General features: G+C 34.7%; 1 protein-coding gene across 2 annotated transcripts; it reads left to right on the forward strand.

Annotated features, from left to right (window-relative positions):
* Positions 1-6,506: 6,506 nt before the first annotated feature.
* LOC110627342 (phosphatidylinositol 3,4,5-trisphosphate 3-phosphatase and protein-tyrosine-phosphatase PTEN2A) lies at positions 6,507-25,422 on the forward strand. 2 transcript variants are annotated; one of them, XM_021773615.2, is made up of 13 exons: positions 6,507-6,658; positions 7,284-7,820; positions 7,994-8,095; positions 8,176-8,232; positions 13,605-13,670; positions 13,974-14,150; positions 14,273-14,359; positions 14,471-14,535; positions 14,608-14,684; positions 23,871-23,917; positions 24,043-24,173; positions 24,395-24,464; positions 24,558-25,422. In XM_021773615.2, the coding sequence occupies exons 2-13, from the start codon at positions 7,365-7,367 to the stop codon at positions 25,083-25,085; spliced, it is 1,863 nt and encodes a 620-aa protein (XP_021629307.1). In that variant the 5' UTR covers positions 6,507-6,658; positions 7,284-7,364; the 3' UTR covers positions 25,086-25,422. The 2 variants fall into 2 exon arrangements, with proteins under 2 accessions (XP_021629307.1, XP_021629306.1); XM_021773614.2 differs by having other exon boundaries at positions 7,299-7,820.
* The last annotated feature ends 295 nt before the right edge of the window (positions 25,423-25,717 follow it).

The raw sequence follows: 25,717 nt of genomic DNA on the forward strand, positions 1-25,717 counted from the left end.
CTTCTTGTTTCCCTGTATGTTTCTTGTTGTTGTTTTAACATTCGAGGACGAATGTGTTTAAAGGAGGGAAGAATGTAATACCCGGCTAGATTCAGACATCGGAATTCCTACCGTCCGGGGGAGTTCGAGGATGTCAGAGGTCTCTGGAAGGGTAAGAGAAAGTTTTCTAAAATATTTTCAAGTGTTTTAAAGGTTTAGTGTAGAAAAGGATTGAGTTTTGAAGAGATATGGCCAAGGAGGCATTTTGCCATGTTCGGCCCCCTAAGGTTAAGTTCGGCCCCCGAAGGTTGCATGGTTTTGCATGCGATTCGGCAGCCGAACCTGAGGCGGTTGCTCATCTATAAGGGCACCGAGTGGCAGAAAAAGGAGGAGGTTTCTTCTCTCCTTCTGACCTAGGTGAGGTCTTGATCTCCTTAAAGTATTTTCATGGTTTTTCTTCAAATCTTTCACGGTTTTAATGAGTTTTACCCTTGTTTTGAAGAGTTGTGAGCTTGAAACAAGGTTTTGGAGTTTGAAGCTTTTGAAGCTTGGTTTCTCCATATCTTTGAGTTTGGATCATCTCAGCCTTTGTTCTTCAAGAGGTAAGTGTTGATCCATGGTTCTTATGATGTTTTTATGAGTTTTGTAAAGGAAAAAGGGAGCTAGGCATGAGTGTGCATGAGATGTGCATCATAGGGTTTATGAATCCTCTATGTTTGATGTGTGTCTTGTGAGCTTGTTTGTTGGAGTTTAAAGTTATTTGAAGCTCCCTTAGGCTTGTTGAGGTGTTTATGCATGTTTTAGAAGGGTTAAATGCATGTGTTGAGGTCTGAACAGGTGATGGAGGGACTGGCAGGCGTCCTTGTGCACGAAACTGAGTTCTGGCTAAACTCAGGTTCGGCCCCCGAAAGTCCAAGTTAGGCCGCCGAACATGCCTGACTTTCGTCTCTGGAGGAGACATTCGGCCGCCGAAGGTGCTGCCGAAGGTGCCCTGTCCAGCCTTCCTTTGCTTGTTTTGCATGCATGTTTTGTGATGTTTTAGAGGGTTTTTGGAGAGATGTTCATAGTTATGTTAGAGTATGTTTGGTACCTCATTTACGTCCATCTGTGTAGGATTGGACCGAGGAACCGAGGAGGCTCCAGAGTTAGAGTTGGCCCAGAGTTAGCCAGCATTGGCTAGAGGTGAGTGGAACTAAACTACATATTTTCTCTTGAGAAATGACACGATTCTAGCATGATCCACGCATCATAAACTGCCATGTTATGTATTAGGTTGTGTTGCATTAGAATTCACGAATATGATGCATTGCATATGTTGTTGTTCCTGTGGATGAATGTTGAATGATCCTTAGCCCTTGACAGAGAGCAGATACAGAGTTATGGCATGAGATAGCCATACCAGGTCGCCCCTGGATAGTCCAGGTCGCTCCTGGTACTATGAGTGAGACAGCTGGGCTGTCAAATCAGAGTTAAGAGTAGACCAGGTGATGACATCGTCTCCCTGGCACAGTTGGTCACGTTATGATATCAGAGCAGAGATAAGAGTAGACCAGGTGATGACATCGTCTCCCTGGCACAGTTGGTCAGATTATCACATGTAGTTGAGGGCTATTGGTGACAAGTTCATCCTTGAGATGATATGTTTGTGATGTGATGCATTTCATGAAAGCATGTAATGAATGAACTGTTTTTATTGTTCCTCCTCACTGGGCTGTAGTAGCTCATCCCACTCCCTTAACCCCAGTTTTGCAGGTTCTGAGATAGCTATGGGAAGTTAAAGTCAGCAAGAGTACAGAGGAAAGTTATGCATGAATGTATGTTTGTAATAGCATAGTGGACATGATGTAATTAAAAGATTAGTTGTAATGTAATGTATAGATATGTACTGTCGTATACTGGATAGACTTGTGCTTTTCCTAGTATCCTTGCTATAGTGTGATGTATGATTAATCCCTTGTACATGAATCCTGTTTTACGTTTCTTGATGAGAAATGTGTGAGTTAGGCTTAATGTATGGCTTTGATGTGATACCAGTGGATTGTGTTACAGAGTAAAAGGGTTTCAATCCCTTGATCCACAGCAGATAGTAGTCCCTGGTATAGGCCCTGAGGGCCATTTCAGATTGCTATATTTGAGTAGCAGTAGTTAAGCCTACAAAGTTTTACAGGATTGTTGAGTATCTTTGTATCATGTATGGGATTTATCAGGTACACAGAGAGTATAGTCGGCTTGCTACGGGTCCCGGCGGCCTTAAGCCGATCTGGATCCTAGTGCCAGTGATGGTTCGGACCGTTACTGAGTGGTACCGGTTTCCGGGTCGTTACATTCCTTCTCTTGTTTATCTTATTGCACATGTCTAATTATCAAAAATTTTCCTATTTGCGGTTGAAAAATTTTGTAAGCTTTAGATTGTGAGCTGTAGCCAATAGGTTTTGATCAATTTTAGGCACATAAAGAACATCAGAAATAGTTTTAGTACCCGAGTAGCTCTCAAAAGCTATCGTTCCCCTTCCTTTTAAAGCAATGTAATCACCATTGTCTATTTTGACTTTTGAGGTTGCCGATCTATCAAGCTCTTTAAAGAGTTTTTCGTCATTTATCATGTGGTTAGTGCAACCACTATCAATCGGCCAACTATCACTTGAGCTATTGCCAATAAAACAAGTTGTCATGAACAATTGCTCCTCTTCTTATTAATCTGCAAGTTGAGCCTCATTTTCTTGTTGAAAATCTTTGCTTTTACATATGATTTAAGCATGGCCCAGCTTATGACACTTTCTGCACCTCATGTCAGGTTTTCTCTAATGCTTGAAATGAGTATGATTCTTCCTTCCACAGTGCCGACATGGAGGATATTTTCCTCATTTGGTGTTGTCATTAGTGGCGTTACTACCATTATTGTTTGTAGTAGCATCACTATTTCCAGCATAATTCTTCCCTTTGGCAGCAGAACTAATATGCAATTTAGCTTGCAAAGCATCTTCAACAATCTTTTCATGCCTCATTAACCGTTTTTGCTCTTGGGCCTGTAATGCATTCAGCAATTCTGCCAAAGTAATCTTTGATAGGCCCTTCGTACTTTCTACGGAAGTAATTGTTGCTTCAAATTTCTCAGGCATTGTTACATGAATTTTTTGCACAATCCTATTATTAGAGAATTCAAAACCCCACAATCTTACCTTGTTAGCAATATTAATAAGTTTATCCGAGTATTCTTTAACAGTCTCACTTCTTTCATTCTTTGCATTTCAAATTCTCTAACAAGGCTCAACACTTTCTTATTTTTTATTCTTTCATCTCCCCGATATTCATTTTTGAGAAAGTCCCATATTGCTTTGGTAAATTCTAATGCCATGATTCTGGAAAAAAATCACAAGTGAAATTGCAGCGAATAAGCAAGCTTTTGGTTTAGATTTTCTTGTCTTCTTTTCCTTGTAAAGTTTCATCTAAGCCATAGTAGGATTGGCGGCCAAAGGAGGAATTTCATAGTCCTCCTCTACTACTTCCCATAAATCACATGCCTCCATGTAAGATTGCATCTTGACTGCCCATACCTGGTAGGTCTCTCCATCAAATACTGGTGAAGCAATAGAAGAAAAAGAATTTTCAGTCTCCATATCTTTTGATGGCTTTTCAGGAAAATAGGTTAGGTTTAGTGTTTAGGTTGCACTTAGAAAAAGAAACTTACAAGTCACTCATAAGTCCCTTAAGAACAAGTGCTATGATACCAATTTGCTGGTGGTCAAATTGAAAACTAAGAGAAAACCAGAAAATGGATTGTTAAGTCTACTATACTTTATTGAATAGAAAACTTCAATTTAAATATAAAAGTTCATGCACTCACAGTGTATCTGAATAGATTTGAGAGGTCTCAGATTTTACTCTCTCAATCCCCAATTCCCATTTCAGAAAAAAAAAATACAAAAGTTCATAACTAAAAATAACATAAAATCTTGAACATACTTCCACTCAATCTAATAATTAGGAACCAACTAAATCCAACAACTACATGCCTAAAAATAAGGAAAACAGAATTGAACAAAATAAAAATATCTAAATTATTTTTTAAAAAAATAAAAATACACATCAGCAGCTTCTGCACATGCCAACTCAGCATCCTACATTAGCATCATCAAACTTACTGCTCATGAAGCATACTTAAACAAGGGATAACTGATAATCACAGTAGAAGAAGGAGGCTAGCCCTCTGGAGAAAAGACACTAGAAAAAGAAAGCTCTCCCTCTTTAGATGAGACAGAGAATGAAGAGTTATGTCTTTTTCTTGAAATTAATTGCTTTCTTTGCTCTACTATTTGCTAGTGGTGAGCAGTATTCGGTTCAAATCGAAAAAACCGATCGAATCGAATTAATTTAAAAATTCAATTTTTAATTTTAAAAATTTCGAGTATTTTGATTCGATTTGATTTTAATAAAAAAAAAATTAAAAAAACCCAATTGAATCGATTAATAATAATAGTATATTATTTTCAATAATATAAAGAGATTAGATCATATTAAGGTAAAATATTTCAATTAAATTTTAAAATACTAAAAATAAAAATAAAAAATAAAAAATTTATTAAAAATTCAAACCAATTTGAATTGAATGGAATCAGACTGATTCAATTCAATTTGATTTTTAACAAAAATCGATTCGATTCGATTTATATAAAATCAAAATTTCAATTTTTAATTTATTCGATTCGATTTTAAATCAAACCGACCGACTGTTCACCCTTACTTTTTGTTATGTTTTTTGTTTTCTTCTTCATTTAGCCCTTTTCTGTCTTTATTATATTAGCTCATTGTGTCTTTTTACTTCCGTCAAATCCCACTTTTTTGTGCTCCTCTTTGCTTACATGCAATATTGAATTTATGGTTTTGTCTATTTATTGCGTTTGCCTTATTCGTTCATCCTTGTCGCCCTCTACTGTTATCCTTCCTCACTTTATAATATATTAAATTATATTTTAATTTTTAAATTTTAATATAATTAACGAATTAATTTTTATATTTTTAAAATTACACATATAATTACATTTTTCTATAATAAATTCATCTAAACTCTAAATCCTTCTCATCCTAGTACAAATATCTTTATTACTCTTTTTTAAATTAAAAATATTAAGAAATTGAATTCCATCCAATTTTCCTTATATATTAAAATTTAAACACTTTATTCCTTTAATTTTCATTTGAAAAAACATTTAAAGTCTTATTAAATTTCATCCAAATTATCAAATTCAACTAATTTTTAACATTTTTATCTTTCAAATTTCATTTATTAAAATATTTTAGTATCTGATATCTCCAAAATTTTCAAAAAAAATTTCATTCAATTTTCAGACGAACTTACAACTTCAATCATTTTTAAACGGTACCAAATAATTTTTAAATAAGTTACAGACTTTTACAAAAACTATTTTAGGAAGAAAATTGTATCTTCATGAATTTGACCACCTAATAATTTTGAACTAATGTCTATAATGGATGGAAGAATTATAGTTTTAAATGGATCGAATGTAGAGATTTAAGGATTTAATTTTAAAACAATAAAGGTTAATTTATTAATTACGCTAAAACTCTGGAATTAAAGTATGATTTATCTAAAATGAAATACTTCACCTATATCGGTAGAAATTTAAGTGGTCATGACAATATTTTAGGTATTTCAAATATTTATTCTCTTTTTGACTTGTTACCTAATAAAATTATGAATGAAAAATAATTATAAAAAATTAAGTGTTCAATTCTAAAATAGAGGAATCTACTTATTAATTATGTAAAAATTTAAAAATTAAATCTAATTTACTCTTTATATGATCACGTCGTGATCGTTTGATAAAAAATTCTTTTTGATAGAATTTAAGAGTTTAATTGAAATTCGCTGAGATGGTTTAAAATAAACACAGTGATATAAAACATAGATGGGTGTGAGATTCTCGATAGATACTTCCTAAAATATAATCTCTTTTATAAGAATTTATTTGTATTTAGTTAGTTTATGCGGCTTCCTAATAAAAATTTTATTTTAGAAAAAAATAAAATAAATTATTTATTATAATGTGGTTATACAACATGTAATTAAAAGAAAGAAACTCAATAATGATAAAAGATTCAAAACTTTTCACTTATTTTCATTTTAGTCTAAATGTTTTAATTTCATAAATTATATTTAATAACAGTAAATTAGAAGCAATTGATATTATAAACAATATTTATATATGTATTTTACGCATTTTGATAATTAATTTTTTTTACTAGTGATCACTTATTATTCTTTTAGTTTTAATAATTTTTTTCTTAGAAAAATGGAAAATATTTTTTTAAAAAAAAACACTAAATTAGGTTTGAACAAAATAAATAGCATAATCAATACTAAAACAAATTTTTTTTATAGCTAGAACTTCTATCTGGTAGTTGGCCCAAATTCGGCCCATTACACCGAGGGCTTTTGAGCTCTGGCCCATAGATTCTACAATTGCACGGTTTTTTTTTTGTTTAACCAACTTCTCCAGATTATTTCATTTTGAGCTCTGACCGAGAAGAGCGGGTGACATGACCAGAGTTCATGATTAGCGCAACATTTCTCAGAACCTACTTTATCATTGCATTTTAATTTTCCCGGGTTCCCAATCTTTTGAACACAGGAATAGCCTTAATTCAAGATTCATATCTGGTAAATGATCCAACGCTGCAATTTTCTTCTCATTTCTTTTTAGATTTTTGCAAATGCGATTTATGATTTTTCTTTGTCTAGATTTGGCATCAGATCTCAGTTTTTCTTTTGTTGTTTGATTCTTACTTCTTTGCCAAATGAATCCATCACTCCAAAAAGCATGGCCAGGCTATTGATTCTTTTCACATTTTGCTTTTAAATGCTATGCTATGTATTGCATTTCCATTTCTTGGCTTGAACCCTCTTCTTCCGTTATTTCTCGCATTTGGCATTTTGTGCTAATCCATTAAAAACCCAGTTGCTTGATTACTCAAAGCTCACAACTTCAGTGAATAGCCAATATTTGTGGGTGCATTACCTATTTAGTTTTAGTACCAGAGAGGTCTGAAAGCATTTGCTATTACTTGTATTTTGTCGAATGATTCATTGTGCTGTATCAATAGTTTAGTCTAGCTAGAATTAATGATTTGCCTTTCGATCTGCCACTTTTGCTTATTGGTGCTGGTGTATATATTTTTCTTGTCCCACAATTGAGTTTCAATTGGAATGTCTAAGGTTTTGTGTCTTTCTTCTTTTTTTGTTTGTTAGAATTTTCTTTTACCTGGCTGCTGTAAGATTTTTGTAGTTTGACACTTTACAGGCTCTGTAACTTGGCTTTCTTGCTGGGATCGGTGCATAGACGGTAGGCCTTATAGCTGATTAAAGGATGGATTCTGAATCTGCTGGACCTCATTGCAAAGTTTCTAATAATGATTCCCCCGCCAAAGATTCTAATACTGATTCCCCAGCCAAAACTTCCAATGGCGATCCTTCTGCAAATACTGCCACTAGGCATGATGGTAAAGATAGTGAATCACCTGCTTCAGGCATACAATCCCAAGCTAGCAGTTTGAAACTGCCACAGCCAACAGCACCTACAACAGATTCCCAGACTGGAGCTTTTGGGATTTCTAAATTTGCTCGTCTCACTAGTGGCCTAGGATTGAATTTTCCTTCCATGACTCCAGGAGCGAATGAGAGGTCTCAAGGTAGCCCGGCATCTGAACAAGCTGGTGTTCTTGAATCTTTCACTAAAGGCCTGGTTGATTCATCTCGAAGTGCTGTGAAGGCTATGCAGGCCAAGGCACGTCAAGCTGTATCTCAAAATAAACGTAGATATCAGGTAGCTTACTCATGTTCCTATTGTTGGGATTTTTTTCTTTTGTTTTACCATGGTTATTGGCTAACTCATATATTGTTTAACTGGATCACAGTTAAACTCTCACATTAGGCTCCACTCTTTTAAGTTTTTATTTTAGCATGCAATTTTTCTGAAATAAGTTGTTGATTTTATAGGAGGGAGGGTTTGATTTGGACATGGCTTATATCACTGAAAATATAATTGCTATGGGTTTCCCTGCTGGTGATTTAAGCTCTGGGCTTTTTGGGTTCTTTGAGGTAAACAATAGTTTCTAGTGCACAATTGTGGAAATTCAATTCATGTCCTAAACAATGTTTCAACTCAAAAACTGATGCAGGGGTTCTATCGAAATCACATGGAAGAAGTGATCAATTTCTTTGAGACTAATCATAAGGTAATATCTGTTAATGTGTATTTATGTATTAATGAAAATCTATGTTGAATGTACAGGCTAGAAAATGAATCAGTTATAGCAGCTGAAAAGAATGTGGTAACTCTTCATGGGAGAAGAAAAGAAAGGAAAATTTCTCTAACTTCTATAAAGATTTTATAGTCTATACTTTAATTAGTGTAGGAGTAAATGCAGGAACTTGAACTTTGAATGGATCTTAAAAGGATTTCGAAGTTAGTGATGATGAAATCTCTCAGAAATTATTTGAAATAGCTTGAGAGTAGATATTCTCGTGTGTATGTTTGCTGGAAAAGGGATAAACCGTATATAGAAGAACAAAATAATGTAGAATAATATGGCATCATTTGGGAATAATGCTAATAACTCAAGAATGGCCTTGGAAATTTTGTGCAGTGAGCTAGTGATTAAATTTTTACCAGAAAAAAAGAAAGAAATGCATATAAATCCTAACTCTCCACTAAGTTAAGTGAAGAATTTTTCAATTCTATTTCAATTGAATTAAACTTTACAAGGTTCAAGTATTTATACACAAAGAATCAACATAAATTAGGAATATTTATAATAAAAATAAAATCTCTTAAATCAAGCCTAATTAGGAACCTTTTATGTTGGTCAATATGCCTCTCGAGTTGGTGTATAGATATCACACATACCTAACTTGCAAACCAAGGTGCGATAGATCTTGTTGCTGAGTCTTTTGGTAAATACATCAGCTAACTATTCATCGGAAGTTAGATTATCTAACCTCAAGACATCATTTATTAACTTCTCTTTAATGAAGTGTCGATCAATCTCTATATGCTTCATTCGGTCGTGTTAAACTGGATTGTGAGCTATATTGATGGCAGCTTTGTTGTCACAGTAGAAGAGGAGTTTGTCCCTCTTCAATAGTTTCAATTTCTCCAACAATCTCTGCAACCATAGGAGTTCACAAACACCTTGTGCTATTGCTCTATATTCCGTCTCGGCACTTGATCGAGCAACAACAGTTTACTTTTTGCTTCTCTAAGTGATAAGGTTTCCTCCCACAAGTATACAGTACAAGAGGAGTTTGTCCCTCTCCAATAGTTTTAATTCCTCCAACAATCTCTGCAACCATAGGAGTTCACAAACACCTTGTACCATTGCTCTATATTCCGTCTCGGCACTTGATCGAGCAACAACACTTTACTTTTTGCTTCTCCAAGTGATAAGATTTCCTCCAAGTGTACAGTAACCACTAGTCGACCTTCTATCATAAAAAAATTCAGCCCAATTTGCATTTGTGAATACATGTATGCGAAGATGGCTGTGTTTAGAGAATAAGAGACCTTTTTCCAGGAGCAGATTTTAAGTATCGCAAAATGTTAAAAACAGCTTGCTTATAAGATTCACGAGGATCATGCATAAATTGACTGACTAAGCTTACTGCATATGCTATGTGTGGTCGAGTATGCAAAAGAAAAATCAGCCTGCCTACCAACCTCTAATATATACCAATATCCACTGATTCACCAATTCCTGCTTGTAGATTGTGATTGCTCTTGATGGGAGTTTCTGCTGGTTTGCAACCTAACATACAAGTTTCTTCCAAAAGATCAAGAATGTATTTTCTTTGAGAAATAAAGATTTCCTTTTTTAACCTTGCAACCTCAATTTCCAGAAAATATTGCAGTTTTTCTAAATCTTTAATTTTGAACTCCTGAGTCAAAAGCTTTTTCAGCCGAGTTATCTCTTTAGTGTCATCCCTTGTCATTACTATATCATCAACATAGACTATAAGAAGAATAATTTTACCCTCGTGGTGTCTGATAAATAGGATATAGTTAGCATTGCTCTGTTGATAACCAAAGAAAATCATAGTTCTGCTGAATCGATCAAACCAAGCTTTGGGTGACTGCTTCAACACATACAAAGCCTTCTTTAGGCTGCATACCTTTTCTTGTATTTTTTCATCAGCAAATTCAGAAGGGATTTCCATATACACTTTCTCCTCCAAGTCTCTGCGCAGGAATATATTTTTCACATCAAATTGCTGTAGATCCTAGTCAAGGTTGATAGTGTAAGATAGCAATACTCCGATTGAGTTCATTTTGGCAACAGGGACAAATGTCTCTTAGTAATCCACTCCATGGGTTTGAGTGTATGCCTTGACCACTAGTCTAGCCTTAAATCTTTCAATTGATCCATCTGTTTTGTGTTTCACAATGAACACCCATTTGCAGCCAACTGGTTTTTTTTCCATGTGGAATAGACATCAATTCACAGGTCTCATTTTTAGCTAAGACTTTCATTTCTTCAATCATTGCTCCCTTCTAATTAGAATCTTTGAGAACTTCCTTCCAATCCTATGGAATAGACAAGACAAAGGCTTTATAGGATGGAGACAAAGAATCATACCAGAGAGTTAAAAATAGAGTACTTTGTGCAAGATCTAACTCCTTTTCTTTGAGCAATTGATTTATTTAGATTATCAATGGCTCAAGATTTAGGAATGACTTATCAGATAGAGAAGAGGAAGATTCATGATACTAAGTAAGCTACATAATGACTTTTTCTGCTTCTATTGTCTCTTCTTGAGTATCTCCTTAAATCTGGTTTATCCAAACATCCAATTTGGTCATCAATAGTGTCTCTCTGTGTAATAGTCTCCTGATCACCAATAGTCTCCCCCTATATAGTAGTCTCCTCTAGAGTAAAACATTCTAGAGTTATAGGACTAGGAATCATCTCTTCTTTCTTAGTCCTCCTCCTGAAGAGGTAATGGGATAGTACTGAAGTAAGGTTCAGTCTCTATAAATGTAACATCCATACTGATAAAGTATTTTATAGATAGAGGGTGGTAACACTTGTCACCCTTCTGTGTGGGAGAGTACCCAACAAACACACATTTAAGAGCTCTTGGATCAAGTTTTCCACCTGACCTAGTATGAACAAAACATGTGTATCCAAATACCTTTAATAGAACAATATAAGCATTTTTCTCTTATAGTACCTCTAAAGGGCTTTTAAAGGTTAGGAGTTTTGAGAGGCATTCTATTAATGAGATAAGTTACGGCTACAACTGCATCTCACCAATAGGTTTTTGGAAGATTTATGGTGAAAAGGAGAGATCGGGCTACTTTCAATAGATGCTTAGTTTTTCTTTCAGCAACACCATTTTTGGCACTAGTTTAATGCAATATCCATGTACTCTATACTATTATCAGTTCTCAAAACTTTTATCTTAGTATCAAATTGAGTACAAATCATCTTGTGAAAAGATTGAAGGCAAGAAACCACATCACTCTTTGCATTTATCAAATAAACCCAAGTCATGCGAGTACAACAATTAATAAAATTAACAAACCAACTATTACTAGATAGTGAGACCGTTTGAGTAGGTCCCCAAACATCAGAATGAATAGTCACAAAAGGGATCGTACTCCTATTGTTACTGGAGGGATAAGAGGTTATTGTGTGTTTAGCATACTCACAAGTATCACAAACTAAAAAACCACATTGAGCCTTGAAAACTAAATCAAGATAAAGTTTCTCTAAAATAAAGAAGGATGGGTATCCTAACTGTCGATGCCGTTGTATGATTTTCTGATTGACATCTTGATTTCTTTCAAAAAGAGCTTGAGGTGAATGCAAACTCAGATTTCCTTCCAATATATATAACTATTGTGCAGTCTACCATTGTCAATTCTCTTTCCAGTTTGAAGGTCATAAATAACACAATTGTTAGGAAAAAATTCAATTTTACAGTTAAGTGTTTTGGTGAGAGTACTAATAGATAAAAGATTAACAGGGAAATAAAGAACATAGTATAGCTTGATATTTGGAGTACAAACAATAGAACCGATTCTAGAGATAGGAATGAAGGAACCATCGGCTATTCTTACAATATCATTTTATAGACATGGAAGAAAATTCAGGAAGTCTTTAAAAGAGCCCGTCATATATCTATTTGCACCAAAATCAATAATCTATGGAGCAAAATCAATAGATGAAACAAAAGCATTAGCAGAGGCTCTTACATTTTCCACATTAGTTACTTTCTTGTCTTCCATTTCAAGGAGAAGGAAAAACCTACCTTTTTTTTCAAAACAGGTACTGTTCACTGGAGAAGAACCTACGCGCCGGCGGGTACATGCTAGAAAAACCAACGACAGTGACCGGACCAATGACCTCCGTTGGATAATGCACCATGCACTGGCAAAAGGAGGCGCGTGGGACTGACGCGCCGAGAGTGATGAGGCGCGTGGGACTGACGCATCGAGAGTGATGAGGCGCGTGTGTGCCTATGCGCTGAATTCTGGTCACCAGAACTTGTGGAATGGCTGGTGACGTCACTGTGACTCCTCTAACGCTGGCAGTGGGAGGAAAAGGTGGGCCTAGATGGGAAAACCCCAAAGAGCAGTAGGTGACTAGGATTTTTGAAGAAATTTCAGATTTTGGAATCTGAAATTAAACCCAAAAATAGCCACAAAACTCTAATACCATGAAGAATTTTTGGAAGAATTTTTTAATTCTATTCCTTGATTGATCTTTGCAATATTTGAGTATTTATACACAAAGAATCAAGTTACAAAAAGAATAAAATCCCTTAAATCTAAACCTAATTAGGATCCCAAAGATTTGAATCCTCCTAATTAGGAACCTTCTATGTTAGTCAATATTAAGGAACCATAATAAGAATGCTTAGCGCATGATATGACTTTACTTGCTTAGGCACGACTTATTTTAAACACCAGAATGGGTCTTTTCTAAATCTATTCTAGGCTAAGAAGCTTGTGATTCAAAAGAAGGGTAAAATAACTTTTATGGTTAGACTGACTGATCTGAAGTATTTTGTTAGAGCTCTTTGATAATTTTGAATATGAACTAGGGACTAAAACGCTTTGCATTCATCTTTCTATAAGTTTCACAATAATGATTTCAGCATTGTAATGTTTCTGATCTTGAATAGTATGTGTTTATAAAAGATCACTTGGTCTACACAGCAATCAATATACTTTCAGTTACTGAGGTATGACAAAGACTATAGTTCAACTTCAATCTCTTTAATTTTTAATGAAATAAGTTAGTCACTGAAATATATTTTCTGTTTATGAGGTAGTCCTATTAAATTCATCATTAGTGGCTTGAAAACTGTAACAGTTTAGTTCATCACATTTCACTTTTTGTTACGGTTAATAAATTCTAACTGGGAATGCTGCCCATCATATAACATTGAATTTGTATCTTTATGGATTTTGCTTATAAGTGCCTGTTGGTCACTAGTTTATTTATTAAATGATCAGAATTTGCATTTATTTGAGCCTATCCTTGATATATGCTCTTTTTATTGAAAACCTTATGTTAATGGTCTTGTGGTGCTTTTTGTGCAGGGAAAATACAAAGTGTACAATCTTTGTTCGGAGAGATTATATGATGCTTCAAGATTCGAGGGGAAGGTGTTGTCTTCATCTTCATTTCCTTAAACTGTTCTGATTGTATTTGATGTCAAGGTCAAGCTTAGGAAAAAAATCAGTGCTTAATCAGTTCTTTTTGCACTGTATATGAAAAAATTTAGAAATTTCCATATCTGATCCAATAAGCATGGCTTGCATATCTATGGTTTGATGAGAATCATTGCACTAGTATATGAGTTGATCCCAATAATGATTTTTGGTGTTATGTTGTATGGTTGCTGATTTTTGGTCAAATATTTGATTTTTCAGCTTCTAAGCATGTCTTCCTTTTCTTTTCCCATGCAGGTAGCGTGCTTCCCATTTGATGACCATAACTGTCCACCTCTTCAGCTGATAGCATTATTTTGTAAAAGTGCATATTCATGGTTGAAAGAGGACATAGAAAATGTGGTGGTAGTACACTGTAAAGCTGGTATGGGCAGAACTGGCATAATGATAAGTAGTCTACTTTTGTTCCTGAAGGTGAGACTTTAGCAGCATTTATAAAGAGATAGGGGGTGGTTTTGTTGAACTTATTTTTTATATGGGTTATTTAGAAACTTTTTCTTGATCGTATATCCTTTGATTATGTCTTTTGTCTTCAGTTCTTCCCAACGGCCGATGAAGCTATCGATTACTTCAACAGGAAAAGATGTCTGGATGGGAAGGCTCTAGTTCTCCCAAGTCAGATTGTTAGTCAATGTCATTTGTGGAATGCTTATTTCTTAGGAGGTTATTGTGTTATATTTTAAGGGGTTATCCTTTGCATTTACCAAAAAGTAATTATTGTCTGCTTTCTGCAGAGGTATGTCAAATACTTTGAACGTACATTAACATACTTCAATGGAGAAAATCAACCTGGACGAAGGTATAAATTTGGTAATACTCAAACTTGATATAGTTGTCTTCACCGACTTACTGAAAAGCTATAGCCATGCAGGTGCATGCTTAGGGGATTTCGGCTTCACAAATGCCCTTATTGGATAAGGCCCTCTATTACCATATCAAATCATAGTGGTAATATTTCCCCTCAACATATTCATATTCATCTTTCCATGAAATCATGTGTATTTTAAGTTGCCTTGTTAAAAATTTGTAGAAAATTTATATGATATAAAACCCCATTTGACAGCATTTTCTTTTGCCCAATTATTTATACTGTCCCTTAATTTACCTGAAACCATTTTCTTTTTTGAATTGATTATAGAATGAAGCAGTGATGTAGAACCAATAAAATAAAGGTAGAAAGAGGGATGAGAAACAAATTCTCAAAGGTAGAGAGACAAACGTTCAAGAGGAAAGCTAAAACGAATTCTCTATTTTAACTCGATCATTTTGAACCATAGGAAATGTCTACTAAAATACCTCGAAAACTAATGTATTTATAGTAGAATTATTCATCATACAAGTACTAGGACTCAGAATCCTAAATAAGCTATTTTTGACTAGGAATCCAGAACCAATTAAACTTTCTAAATAAAATAAAATACCATTTCTTAAATAATAATGAAATTCTAAATAATATAAACTTTCTAATTAATAGAAACCTAAAATGCTTAATTTTACAATGAAAACTTAAATCAAAATATTTCCTAAATTGAGTTATCTTGGACTGCATCAAGTAACTGACTAGTCTTAAGAGCAATGCACAGTGTTCTAGTTGGTAGATATTGTGTATCAACTGAGTGCCAAAGATTGATGTATGGTCTCAACTCCATTTTAAAACAAATATTGATTATATGAACTCCATTTTAAAATAATAATGATGATAGGAAATTATTGGGCTATTATCGTTTCAATTGATGAGTTCTAGAATTTGACAAGAAATAAATGCTATAGGAGTATATTATTGAAATGCTAAGTGGCCATAGTTGAATGCACGCAGACACTGCAAGTAGGCTTACCACTAGGATATAGATTGCAACACCTCAAAGATACAAGAACCAAGAGGCACTCTATGCTTTGGGGATGCAGAAATCATCACCCTAGGTATAAAGAGTTGTGAATAAGCTTACTAGCATATGGATATCCACCAAAGTTAACAAGGTTTATTTCATTCAAAATACACCCCTTTTACATTTGTTGCATAGGTATTTAAACTAAAGTCAGAAAGTTTCACCAGGAATGGAAAAATTAGAAAACAAAGTAATAACAAGGACAGGCTATTAGATGATCCCACTGCTAATAATTATTTTAGCACAACTATTAATCATGTTAGAGACATAATCTGTACATAATCAAAGGAAATTACATAGTCATAGGTCAATTGATACTATTGATCGATAGAGGATTCTTAGGAGTTGCCTTAATAAGATCTAGTAATCTATAAATAAATATAGTTATTTCAACAGAGAAGATACTGAGAAATTGCCCAATTGTTCCTTATCTTATTACATGGTATCCGAGCATTTAGGTTTAAAGGTCCTCTGTTTTTTTTCGTTTAGTTTCTTGGTAAAGACAAACTGTTTGGTTGGGTCATCGGAATCTAGTGCCCGTTTGATCTCTCCTTTGGCTTTCCAAAATGCGCAAGCGTGTTTCCGATCATTCCCTGAAGTTCAGTGGTCATCCTGTCAGCAAGTGGATCTCACGCGCTGTTTGAAGGTTGGTTTAATCTGTTACGTGCCGGAGCGTGGCGCTTCCGGCGAGCCTCTGGTTCCTGTTACGAGATCGCCTCGTGGTTTCAGTCTAGTCTCTAGCAGTGCATCTGTCATCGAACACTGCTGTAGTTGGGTTTCTCTTTTTTTGTGACTAAGCAGGTTCTAGATTCTCCATTTCTTATTTGTGTTTAAGCTTTTTGAGGTTGGGTGTTGTGTTTTAAGGCTTGATTTTGTGTCTTGAAGCATTGTGTGAAGTAAATTGGTGTTCTGTGCTAAGTTTTGGTTGAAATGGCTTTTGATAGTAAGATCCATATTACTGAAATCATCCCAACGCCTACCAGAGTTTTAAAAAAAAAAATTGGTTGAAAGGGTCTACTCCAGTAGCTACTATAACTGAGACAAATAAAACTTGCCTTATTTCCTCTTTACAGAAATGGGTCATTGATTCTGGTGTCACGGATCACATGATAAGTAATCCCCATATTTTACCAGTTTTCAATCTCATACAGCACCTTCTCCTGTTACCATAGCTGATGTGTCAATCTATAATGTTGAGGGTTCTAGGACTGTTAAACTCCCTTCTTCTATTACCCTATCATTTGTGCTAGGGGTGTGCACTTTTCAGTTTTAACCGAAAAATCGAACCAAACTGAAATTTTTATTCGATTCGATTATTTGGTCTATTCGGTTTAGTTCAGTTATTAATTTTAAAATATTTTAGTTTTCAATTCGGTTCAGTTAATTAACTGAAATCAATGGAAAAAACCGAATCAAACCACTCATATATATATATAAAATAAGATGAAACTCTAATCCTCTTTTTCATTTATCTTCGGCCGCCTACCCCACCCTACCCCTCCCCATGCCACGCTCTCTCTTCTCCCTCACTCCATCCTCAGTTTTTCACCTCACAAAATCGCACCTCACCCTTTCAATTTCTTCTTCTTCTTCTATGTCTCTCATGGTAAGTTGAAGGGTTGCACTCTCCTGCAATGAAAGCTGCTCCTCTGCACAAAGACAATGGAGAAAACAACTCCTCACAACGAAGGAGAAGGCCCCTCGCGATAAAGGAAAAGACAACTCCTCGGACGAATGAGGAAGACATCTCGTAGATGAAGTTGCAAAATGCAAATCTGGATCTAAAAGTTCTTGTTACTTGTGTTGATTTCATTGCATGTGTAGATTTGAAGGTGCTTGTTCATATAGATTCAAACTTTTACCCCTTTCTCTTTCAACAAATCTCACTTTTTTTGCCTTCATTTGAGATTTGTTTGATTATTTAATGTTAATTTGAGTATTGATATTATTATTTTGATGACATGTTACTAGGTATTGATATTTAAACATTATTTTTTGTTGTTAATTTGGGTATTTGATTATTTGCTATGAATTTGGTTCATGGCTTTTGTAATTGCATTGAATCTGTTTCTTGGCATGAATGATTGAAGGTTGAAGTTTCAATTTTGGTTTTGCATTGAATTTGCCCTTCCATTTGTTCCTTGAATTAAAATGTTTAAGGTATTGATTTTATTTTTATTAATTTCGGTTTGTTGAAAATTGAGCTGATCGGTTTGGTTCAGTTCAGTTATATCTTAATAATCGGTTTTGCTTGGTTTTCAATATTTTTAAAATTCAGTTTTCAGCTTTTTCGGTTCGGTTTATTTCAGAACCGAATCAACTGATGCACAGCCCTAATTTGTGCTAAGTTTACCTAATCTTGCTTTTAATTTAATCTCTGTGAGTAAACTTACCAACGACGTAAATTGTTCTCATTTTTTCCTTATCATTGTCTCGTTCAGAATCTTGTGACAAAGCAAATTATTAGTAAAAGGCATATATATGGTGGCCTCTACATTTTGGATGCATGGGTGCCTCAGTCTGTTGCTTGTTCCAGTGTTGTGTCTCCGTTTGAGATACATTGTCGGTTGAGACATCTTTCTTTATCAGTTTTAAAGAAGCTATGCCCTCAATTTCATAAGGTATCTTCACTAGAGTGTGAGTCGTGTCATCTTACAAAACATCATCGAAGCTCTTTAAGTCCTAGAATCAATAAACGAGCTGAGTCTACTTTTGAATTAATTCATTCGGATGTTTGAGGTTCATGTCTGGTTGGGTCTAAGCCTAAATTCAGATATTTTGTCACTTTTGTGGATGATTTTTCTAGAATAACTTGGATTTATTTTATGAAGTATCGTTTGGAAGTGTTTTCTCATTTTTCTGTTTTTTGTCCTGAAATAAAGACTCAATTTAATGTTCTTGTGCAAATTTTGCAAAGCGACAATGCTAAAGAATATATGTTAGCATGATTTCAGACTTACATGACTCAAATGGTATTCTTCACTGATGGTTATGTGTTGATACACCCGCTCAAAATGGGTTAGCTGAAAAGAAGAATCGACATTTCCTTGAGACTGCTCGAGCTTTGCTGTTTCAAATGTAAGTTTCTAAGCCATTCTAGGCTAATGCTGTCTCTACTGTATACTTCCTCATTAATCGCATGCGCTCTACGGTACTAAATGGTGATATTTCCTCTAATGTCCTCTTTTCTAAGAAGCCACTATTTTCTCTGAAACCACGACTTTTTGGCAGCATTTGTTATGTTTGGGATGTCAGACCTCATGTGATTAAACTTAATTTTAAATTTTTGTACTATGTTTTTTTGGGATATTCTCGCCTTCAGAAGGAGTATCGGTGTTACTTTTCAGAGCTCAATAAATATCTGGTCTAAACAGATGTAGCCTTTTCTGTGCAAATTCCTTTTTTTGCTGCCTCACAAATCTCTATTAGTGAGGTGGAGGACGATGAGTGGCTTATCTATAGAATCACAATTTGATGGTGGCATTCCTTCTAATACTCAGCCTTCTGATAAACCGGAAGTTATTCAAGTTTATTCTCAAAGACCAGTACCTGATGATACATGTTTTGTGCTAGAATCTACTTCACCATCAAATCCATTACCGAGTGACATTGACCTTCTCATTAGTTTTCGTAAAGGTAAATGATAATGTAAGTCTACCTACTTTGTTATTAACTTTCTTTCTTATGATCACCTGTCTCCTTCCTTTACCTCTTTAATTGACTCTATAGATTTCATTTCCTTATCTAAGATATTAAAGAAGGCCCTGGTCCATTCTTGATGGTGTGATGCAATACTTGAGGAAGTTAAGACTCTAGATGAAAATTATACTTAGGAACTAGTTGATTTACCCCTTTGCAAGGAGGCTATGCTGTAAATGAGTTTTTGCTGTCAAAGTTAATTCAGATGGTTCTGTGGCGAGGCTTAAGGCCCGTCTTGTCGCCTAAAGGCTACGCCCAAACCTATGATGTTGACTATTCTGACACTTTTTCTCCTGTGGCTGAAATAACTTTGGTTTGCTTGTTCATCTCCCTAACTGCTTCTCATCATTGGCATTTACACTAGTTAGATATCAAAAATGCATTTTTACATGGTGATCTCCAAAAGGAGGTGTATATGGAGCAACCATCTAGATTTTTTACTCAAGGAGAGTATGGGAAAGTCTGTCATTTGAAGAAATCTTTGTATGGATTGAAGCAAAGTTCCCGTACATGGTTTGGTAAGTTCAGTGAAGTTGTTCAAGAATTTGGGTTGAAAAAAGCAAGTATGACCACTCAGTCTTCTATAGAAATTCAAATACTGGTATTATCCTCCTTGTTGTGTATGTTGATGACATTGTCATTACAGGGAATGATAGTGTATGAATCTTTCTTTGAAATCCTTCTTGCATGCGAGTTTTCATACTAAAGGCTTGGGTCAGCTTAAATATTTCTTGGGAGTTGAAGTCTTGAAGATTAAAAAGAGAATTTTTCTGTCTCAAAAGAATTATGTCCTTTATTTACATGTAGAAACTGAGAAGTTGGGAGCTAAATCCTATAACACACCAATGATTCCTAATATATGTCTCACAAAAGATGATGACGACACTTATGATGACTCAGAGAGGTACAGGATGTTGGTTGGAAAGTTGAACTAGCTTACGGTGATGACTCGTCCAGATATTGTTTTTGTAGTAAGCGTTGTAAACCAGTTCATATTTACACCTATAGTGAAACATTGGGCCGCTCTAGAACAAATTCTATATTATCTAAAAAGGACTCTTGGACTCGGTATACTCTACAGTAGTTATCATGGACATACTGCAGTGGAGTGTTTTTCAGATGCTGATTGGGCGGGATCTAAAAGTGATAGAAGGTCAACTACAGGCCACTGTGTATTTGTTGGAGAAAACCTAGCATTTTGAAAAAGTAAAAAGCAAAATGTGGTATCCAAATCCAGTGCCGAGTCAGAATACAGGGTCATAGCTTTATCTACTTGTGAGATTCTGTGGATAAATCATTTGTTGGAAGATGTTGGTTTGAATGTTGCGTCACCTGCGAAACTTTGGCCTGATCATCAGGCTGCTTTTCACATTGCTTTCAACTCAGTATACCACGAACAGACTAAACATATTGAAGTTATTGTCATTTCATCCATGAGAAGATTCAAGAAAAGTTAATTTCCATCAGATATGTGAAACTAGGAGAACAATTGAGTGATCTATTCAGCAAAATTTTAAATGGATCTCGAATAAAATATCTTTGTAGCAAGTTGTGCATGATAAATATCTATACTCTAATTTGAGGGGGAGTGTTAGTGTTAGAGTGTGAACATAATCTGTTTATAATTAAAGGAGATTATATAATTATAGGTTTAATTAATACTACTGATTGATAGAGAATTTTTATGAGTTGTTTTAATAAGATATTGTAATCTGTATATAAACACTATTATTTCAATAGAGAGGATACACAGAAATTGCCTAATTATTCTTTATCTTGTTACAAATCCAAACTTAAAGAGATCTATGTCTGCTTCTAACTCCAGGCTGTCATGTGGCTGCCCAATGCCCATGTGAAGTCGTGATGGGGAAGCCCCCAAAATGTAACTCCAACAGATTATCCCCTCTTGAGAAAGTTACACATGACACAGCCCATAAATCTAATAAAGGTCATCACCACATTGAGCTTGATTGCCTTCCAAATTCTGATGTGATAATTCTATGATTTTTGTTATTAAAGCTTGGATATGGGTTGGATTACGATTTGCAACCATGGGATGAATGGAAGTTCTTCTGTTACTTGGTTCTACCTCTACCTTGGATAAATTTGGAGGAATTGGGCTGCTTAGAGGAGTCTAGCACGCTAAGGTTTGTTTTTGCATCTAAAAGAAATATGGTCCAATCACCTATATAGGTTAACCCAGATGGCCGGATCCACTTCTTCTTCTTCTTTCTCCTTTTTTCTTTTTTTTAAAAAAAAAGGAAGTAGACAGATAATTGCATGACAGTCATGGAATCAGACCAGGTCATGATTTCAGGTAATGGAAACAAATTTAATGCTATAACAGCTGTAACGTCATGATACTGGCTAGTGGCTATTGCTATGCAGAATTTTTTTGACAAAATTCTCTTAGCTCATGAAATAAATATATATCTATAAATATAAGTAAGACTAAGATATATAAGCAAATATTAAATATAAGTTGATTGAATAAAGACATTAATCCATTATTCTTAGACATCATTAGCTTTAAAGTTAAAATTAAAGAAAAAAACACAGATAATAAAGAAAGTATTATATTTAACAAATGTTAATGAAGCCTCTTTTTTTTATATTATGTTTATATTACTTACGTATTTTACTAAAATTAATTTTGAAAATAGTTCCAAATTAGATAGAAACGATAGATGGTAGGTTGGCAAACTAATGTTTCATGCTATAAATGTCACAAAAGACTTAGCATCATAAGTAATTTTCTTCAACAAGTTAAAAAAAAGAAAAGAAAAGAAAAAAGATGAAAATGCACCTTTTGCAAGATATGGATGTGTAAGGCTAGAAAGATAGTTTATGATCTTAGCTCAAGAGATAAGAAGTGAAGGTTTATAGAAAAACATTTAGAACGAAAGTTGAGAGAGAAAGTGAGATGCAACAGTTTAAAACTCTCAAATCCAGAAATAAAGCATACGGAAAAGCTACTGCCCTGTGTGGAAAAAAGGTGTGGTAATGGACAATTACTATCACTTAACGGTAAATAATGGCTGTTACAATTACGTAAAGCTGCTAGAGGTGCATTTTTTCTTTTTCCTTTAGATAGTGAGTGTCATGGTAGACTAATAATGGCCTTTATTTAAAACCATGATGGCAATTAGATGTTTCATGCAAAAGACATGTATTGTAAATCTGGTTGCTGTCAATTTAAAGAAGTATGCTGCTTATGGTGGGAGATTTGAAACAACAGAGGGCTACACTAGGCAAAAGCAAGATCAAGAGTCCAAGACACGGGAGGAAATGAAGAGGGAGGCTAAAGAGTAAAGACAATATTCTTTCTAGAACATGATAGGTTGGAAACTTTCCTTAAGTTTCACAATTTCAGAAAAACAGATTTCTGGGTAGAAGAATATACAGAGTGGAATTTGAATATCATGGATAGCCTTCCAATCCTGAAGTCATGGTCTCTCCGGCATGGATTCCAAGTTGTAGCCATAGACTGGCTGGAAGTTTTTCTTTTACTTGCTTGGACCTCTGCTGGATAGGTTTGGCGCATAGGGTTTGCTTCTGCATTGAAAAATTTTAGCTATGAAGGCAATAGATTATTTGAAAATCTTATTAACAATAGACGGTTTCAGTCTTCACAACTAAAAATTCCTTGGGCTACAACACTACCAAGGTACCATCATTTCACACCTGTGTTTGGTCTCAAGGTCAAGAGGCATAATTGCTTGAAAATTCATGTCAATTCATTTATTTCATTAAAATGGACTTTATGAGCATATCTACAGACCTCTGTAATCCTAAACCTGCTCAGTAACGAATAAGCACTACAAACATTGAGTTACTGAATAATGCTAAAGATGACATATTAGGTACTAGAATTTTTTACTGGCAGCGTCACTGTGCCTGCATGTTTAAGTTATCAAGTGGCATCTTTATATCGAGTTAAGCTTCATTTAAAATGAAGTTTCTTGGGATGCAATGACAGATTGGTGGTTTTGTGTTCTTTTATCATTTGAAAATCTTCTAGGAAAATTCAGAATATTTTTGGATGTTGGGCATATAGCCAAAAAAAATTCATATAGCCGACCCCAACTAGTTTGAAATTAAAGTTGTTGGAAAGAATATGCATTTACACGCTTGAAAAGTTCTCATTGATTCATTTTATTTGTTTAAAATGGACTTTGTAAGCATATGTATAGACTCACTGATTCATTTTGTTGGAAGCAATACTATTAATTACTTGAACAAATAAAGCATTACATTGAATTGAGGTGCTGAACTGTAAGGCTAGTGATAGTATGTTAGATACATGATGTTTTTTATTGGCTGCATCACTCTGTCCACATCTTTGTTTCTTCTTTTTTTTTAAAAAAAAAAAATTAAAAAAAAAAATAAAATTCAAGTGGTATCTTTATTTCTTACATTAAGCTTCAATTCAAATGAAGTTTCCTGCTGGGAAAGTATGCATTTACACATACATTTGTTGCTTAGTTTGCCATGGACATTCGTATTTGATCTGTAAATACATAAACAGAGATGTTTGCTTTGTTGACAGGGGTCCTGTTCTCAACAAGAAAGCATCCAAAAACTAAGGATTTAATGGTATATCTTTACTTGATTTGTTTGTGACGTTCAAAATGATTAATTACTTCTGTTTACTAATATCTTATTGCACGCTAATCATATGTCAAATTTCTGATCCAAGCATGCCTAATCCACTTTTGCAGCCAGAAGATTTCTGGATTAGTTCACCAAAGAAAGCGATAGTCATATTTGCTCTACCAGGAGAACCAGGCCTCACAGAGTTGGTTGGGGACTTCAAAATACATTTTCATGATCGCCAAGGAGAGTTCTACTGGTTTGTTAACTCCCCATTTGAAAAATCTATTATTAATTTTGCCCGTAGGATGTTATGCTAAAAGAATCAGCCATTACTATGCTAATTAGTGCAAAAAAGGAGAAATTTCTCGTATATTTGAGGCAGACCTAGAAGGTTCCCACTCTTCTTATCTGCTTACTCATTTTCTTGAAACTGAAGATGCCTTTTTTCTCCTTGTTCCTTGTCTTTTTGGGCTTCAGTTGGTTAAATACAACGATGACAGAGAATAGAAAGACACTAAACGCATCCGACTTTGATGGGTTTGAAAAGGTAAATGATGCTATCTTTTCTCCATTTATCACAACTTCCTTTTGATGGCACTCTGATTGTTATTTATTTATTATTTATTATTATTATTGGCAGAGAAAACTGCCTTCACCAGGGTTTCAAGTTGATGTTGTGATGATAGATTATGATGGTACCAGTTTGCCAACAAGGTCTAAAGCTGATTCTGCCACTAGAGGATCTGATAATGCTACAAGCACAGATTATAGTCTGAAACCAAGTGGTGGAGCTGCAACTAGTTCCAAAAGAGTCTCCGAAAATGAAGATGACGTATTCTCAGATAGTGAGGGAGAAGAAACCGATTCTTCGAAAAGTAGGCAGGCTACTAGCCCTGGAGTTGGATCCACTCAATCTAGTCACACATCTAATATCACAACAGAGCAAATGAGGAGCTTAACACATGGAACTGAGCAAATGTCACTCGGGAGTCGAGAACCTTCCCTTATTAATGCTTCAGCAGGGCCAACTACTGACAAGAATGAGAAACCTTCCTCAGGCTTTGAGACTAGAGACCTGGATTCTGTAGTGGTGAGTGACTTTAGGGCAATTGCTGCTGATGCTTCAGTTTTCAGTTTTGGAGATGAAGAAGATTATGAAAGCGACTGAAGTTTATTGCAGCTCAAGTGTGTGAGAGAGATGCACAGATGAGTTTTTCAGAAGAAAATGAAAAGATTTGGGGCAATTTGGAGATTGGAAGTTCATTCAATTCATTCATACCTTTCATTCATTCTTGTCATTTTTAGGACAGGAAAAAAGTTGTACCATTTTCCGAGCAGCTCATTTCTCTTCGAGCATAAGTTGCTGAAATTTCAAACCACAACTTTTGGGGCATGTTTGGCTCCCGTTAGAAATGGAACAAAAATGAGAATGAAAATGAAAATGGATGTCATCCTGGGGATTGATTAAATTTGAAGAATTCTATTTCAATTCAATTTTTTGAGAGACATGAAGCAGAATTAGGATAGAGTAATGAAGAAATTTAATAAAAACTCATCTTAAATATTTACTGGTTTTTGATGACACCTTAGATTTTCTTGGAACGAGCATTATTCAACTCTCCATTGAAATTGGAATGAGAATTTTTTTTTTTTCCCAAAAAAATTGTAATTTAACTCCTCAAACTAAATACTTCATCCATTCTATAATTCAAATTATAGACCATTATCCTATTTGAGATAATAATTTATTTATTAACTTTCTAATATACTTCAATTTCAAGAGTAACTTAGAACAATACG

Source organism: Manihot esculenta, chromosome 12 (assembly GCF_001659605.2).
Source record: "Manihot esculenta cultivar AM560-2 chromosome 12, M.esculenta_v8, whole genome shotgun sequence".
Classification (NCBI taxonomy): Eukaryota; Viridiplantae; Streptophyta; class Magnoliopsida; order Malpighiales; family Euphorbiaceae; genus Manihot; species Manihot esculenta.

What these genes read in the sequence shown, in the direction of transcription:
- LOC110627342 (XM_021773615.2), top strand. Translation starts at nt 7,365, where the DNA reads ATGGATTCTGAATCTGCTGGACCTCATTGCAAAGTTTCTAATAATGAT. An exon ending in TCTTTGAGACTAATCATAAG is followed by an intron (nt 8,233 to 13,604) that starts GTAATATCTGTT and finishes CTTTTTGTGCAG; the next exon opens with GGAAAATACAAAGTGTACAA. An exon ending in TACCATATCAAATCATAGTG is followed by an intron (nt 14,685 to 23,870) that starts GTAATATTTCCC and finishes CTTTGTTGACAG; the next exon opens with GGGTCCTGTTCTCAACAAGA.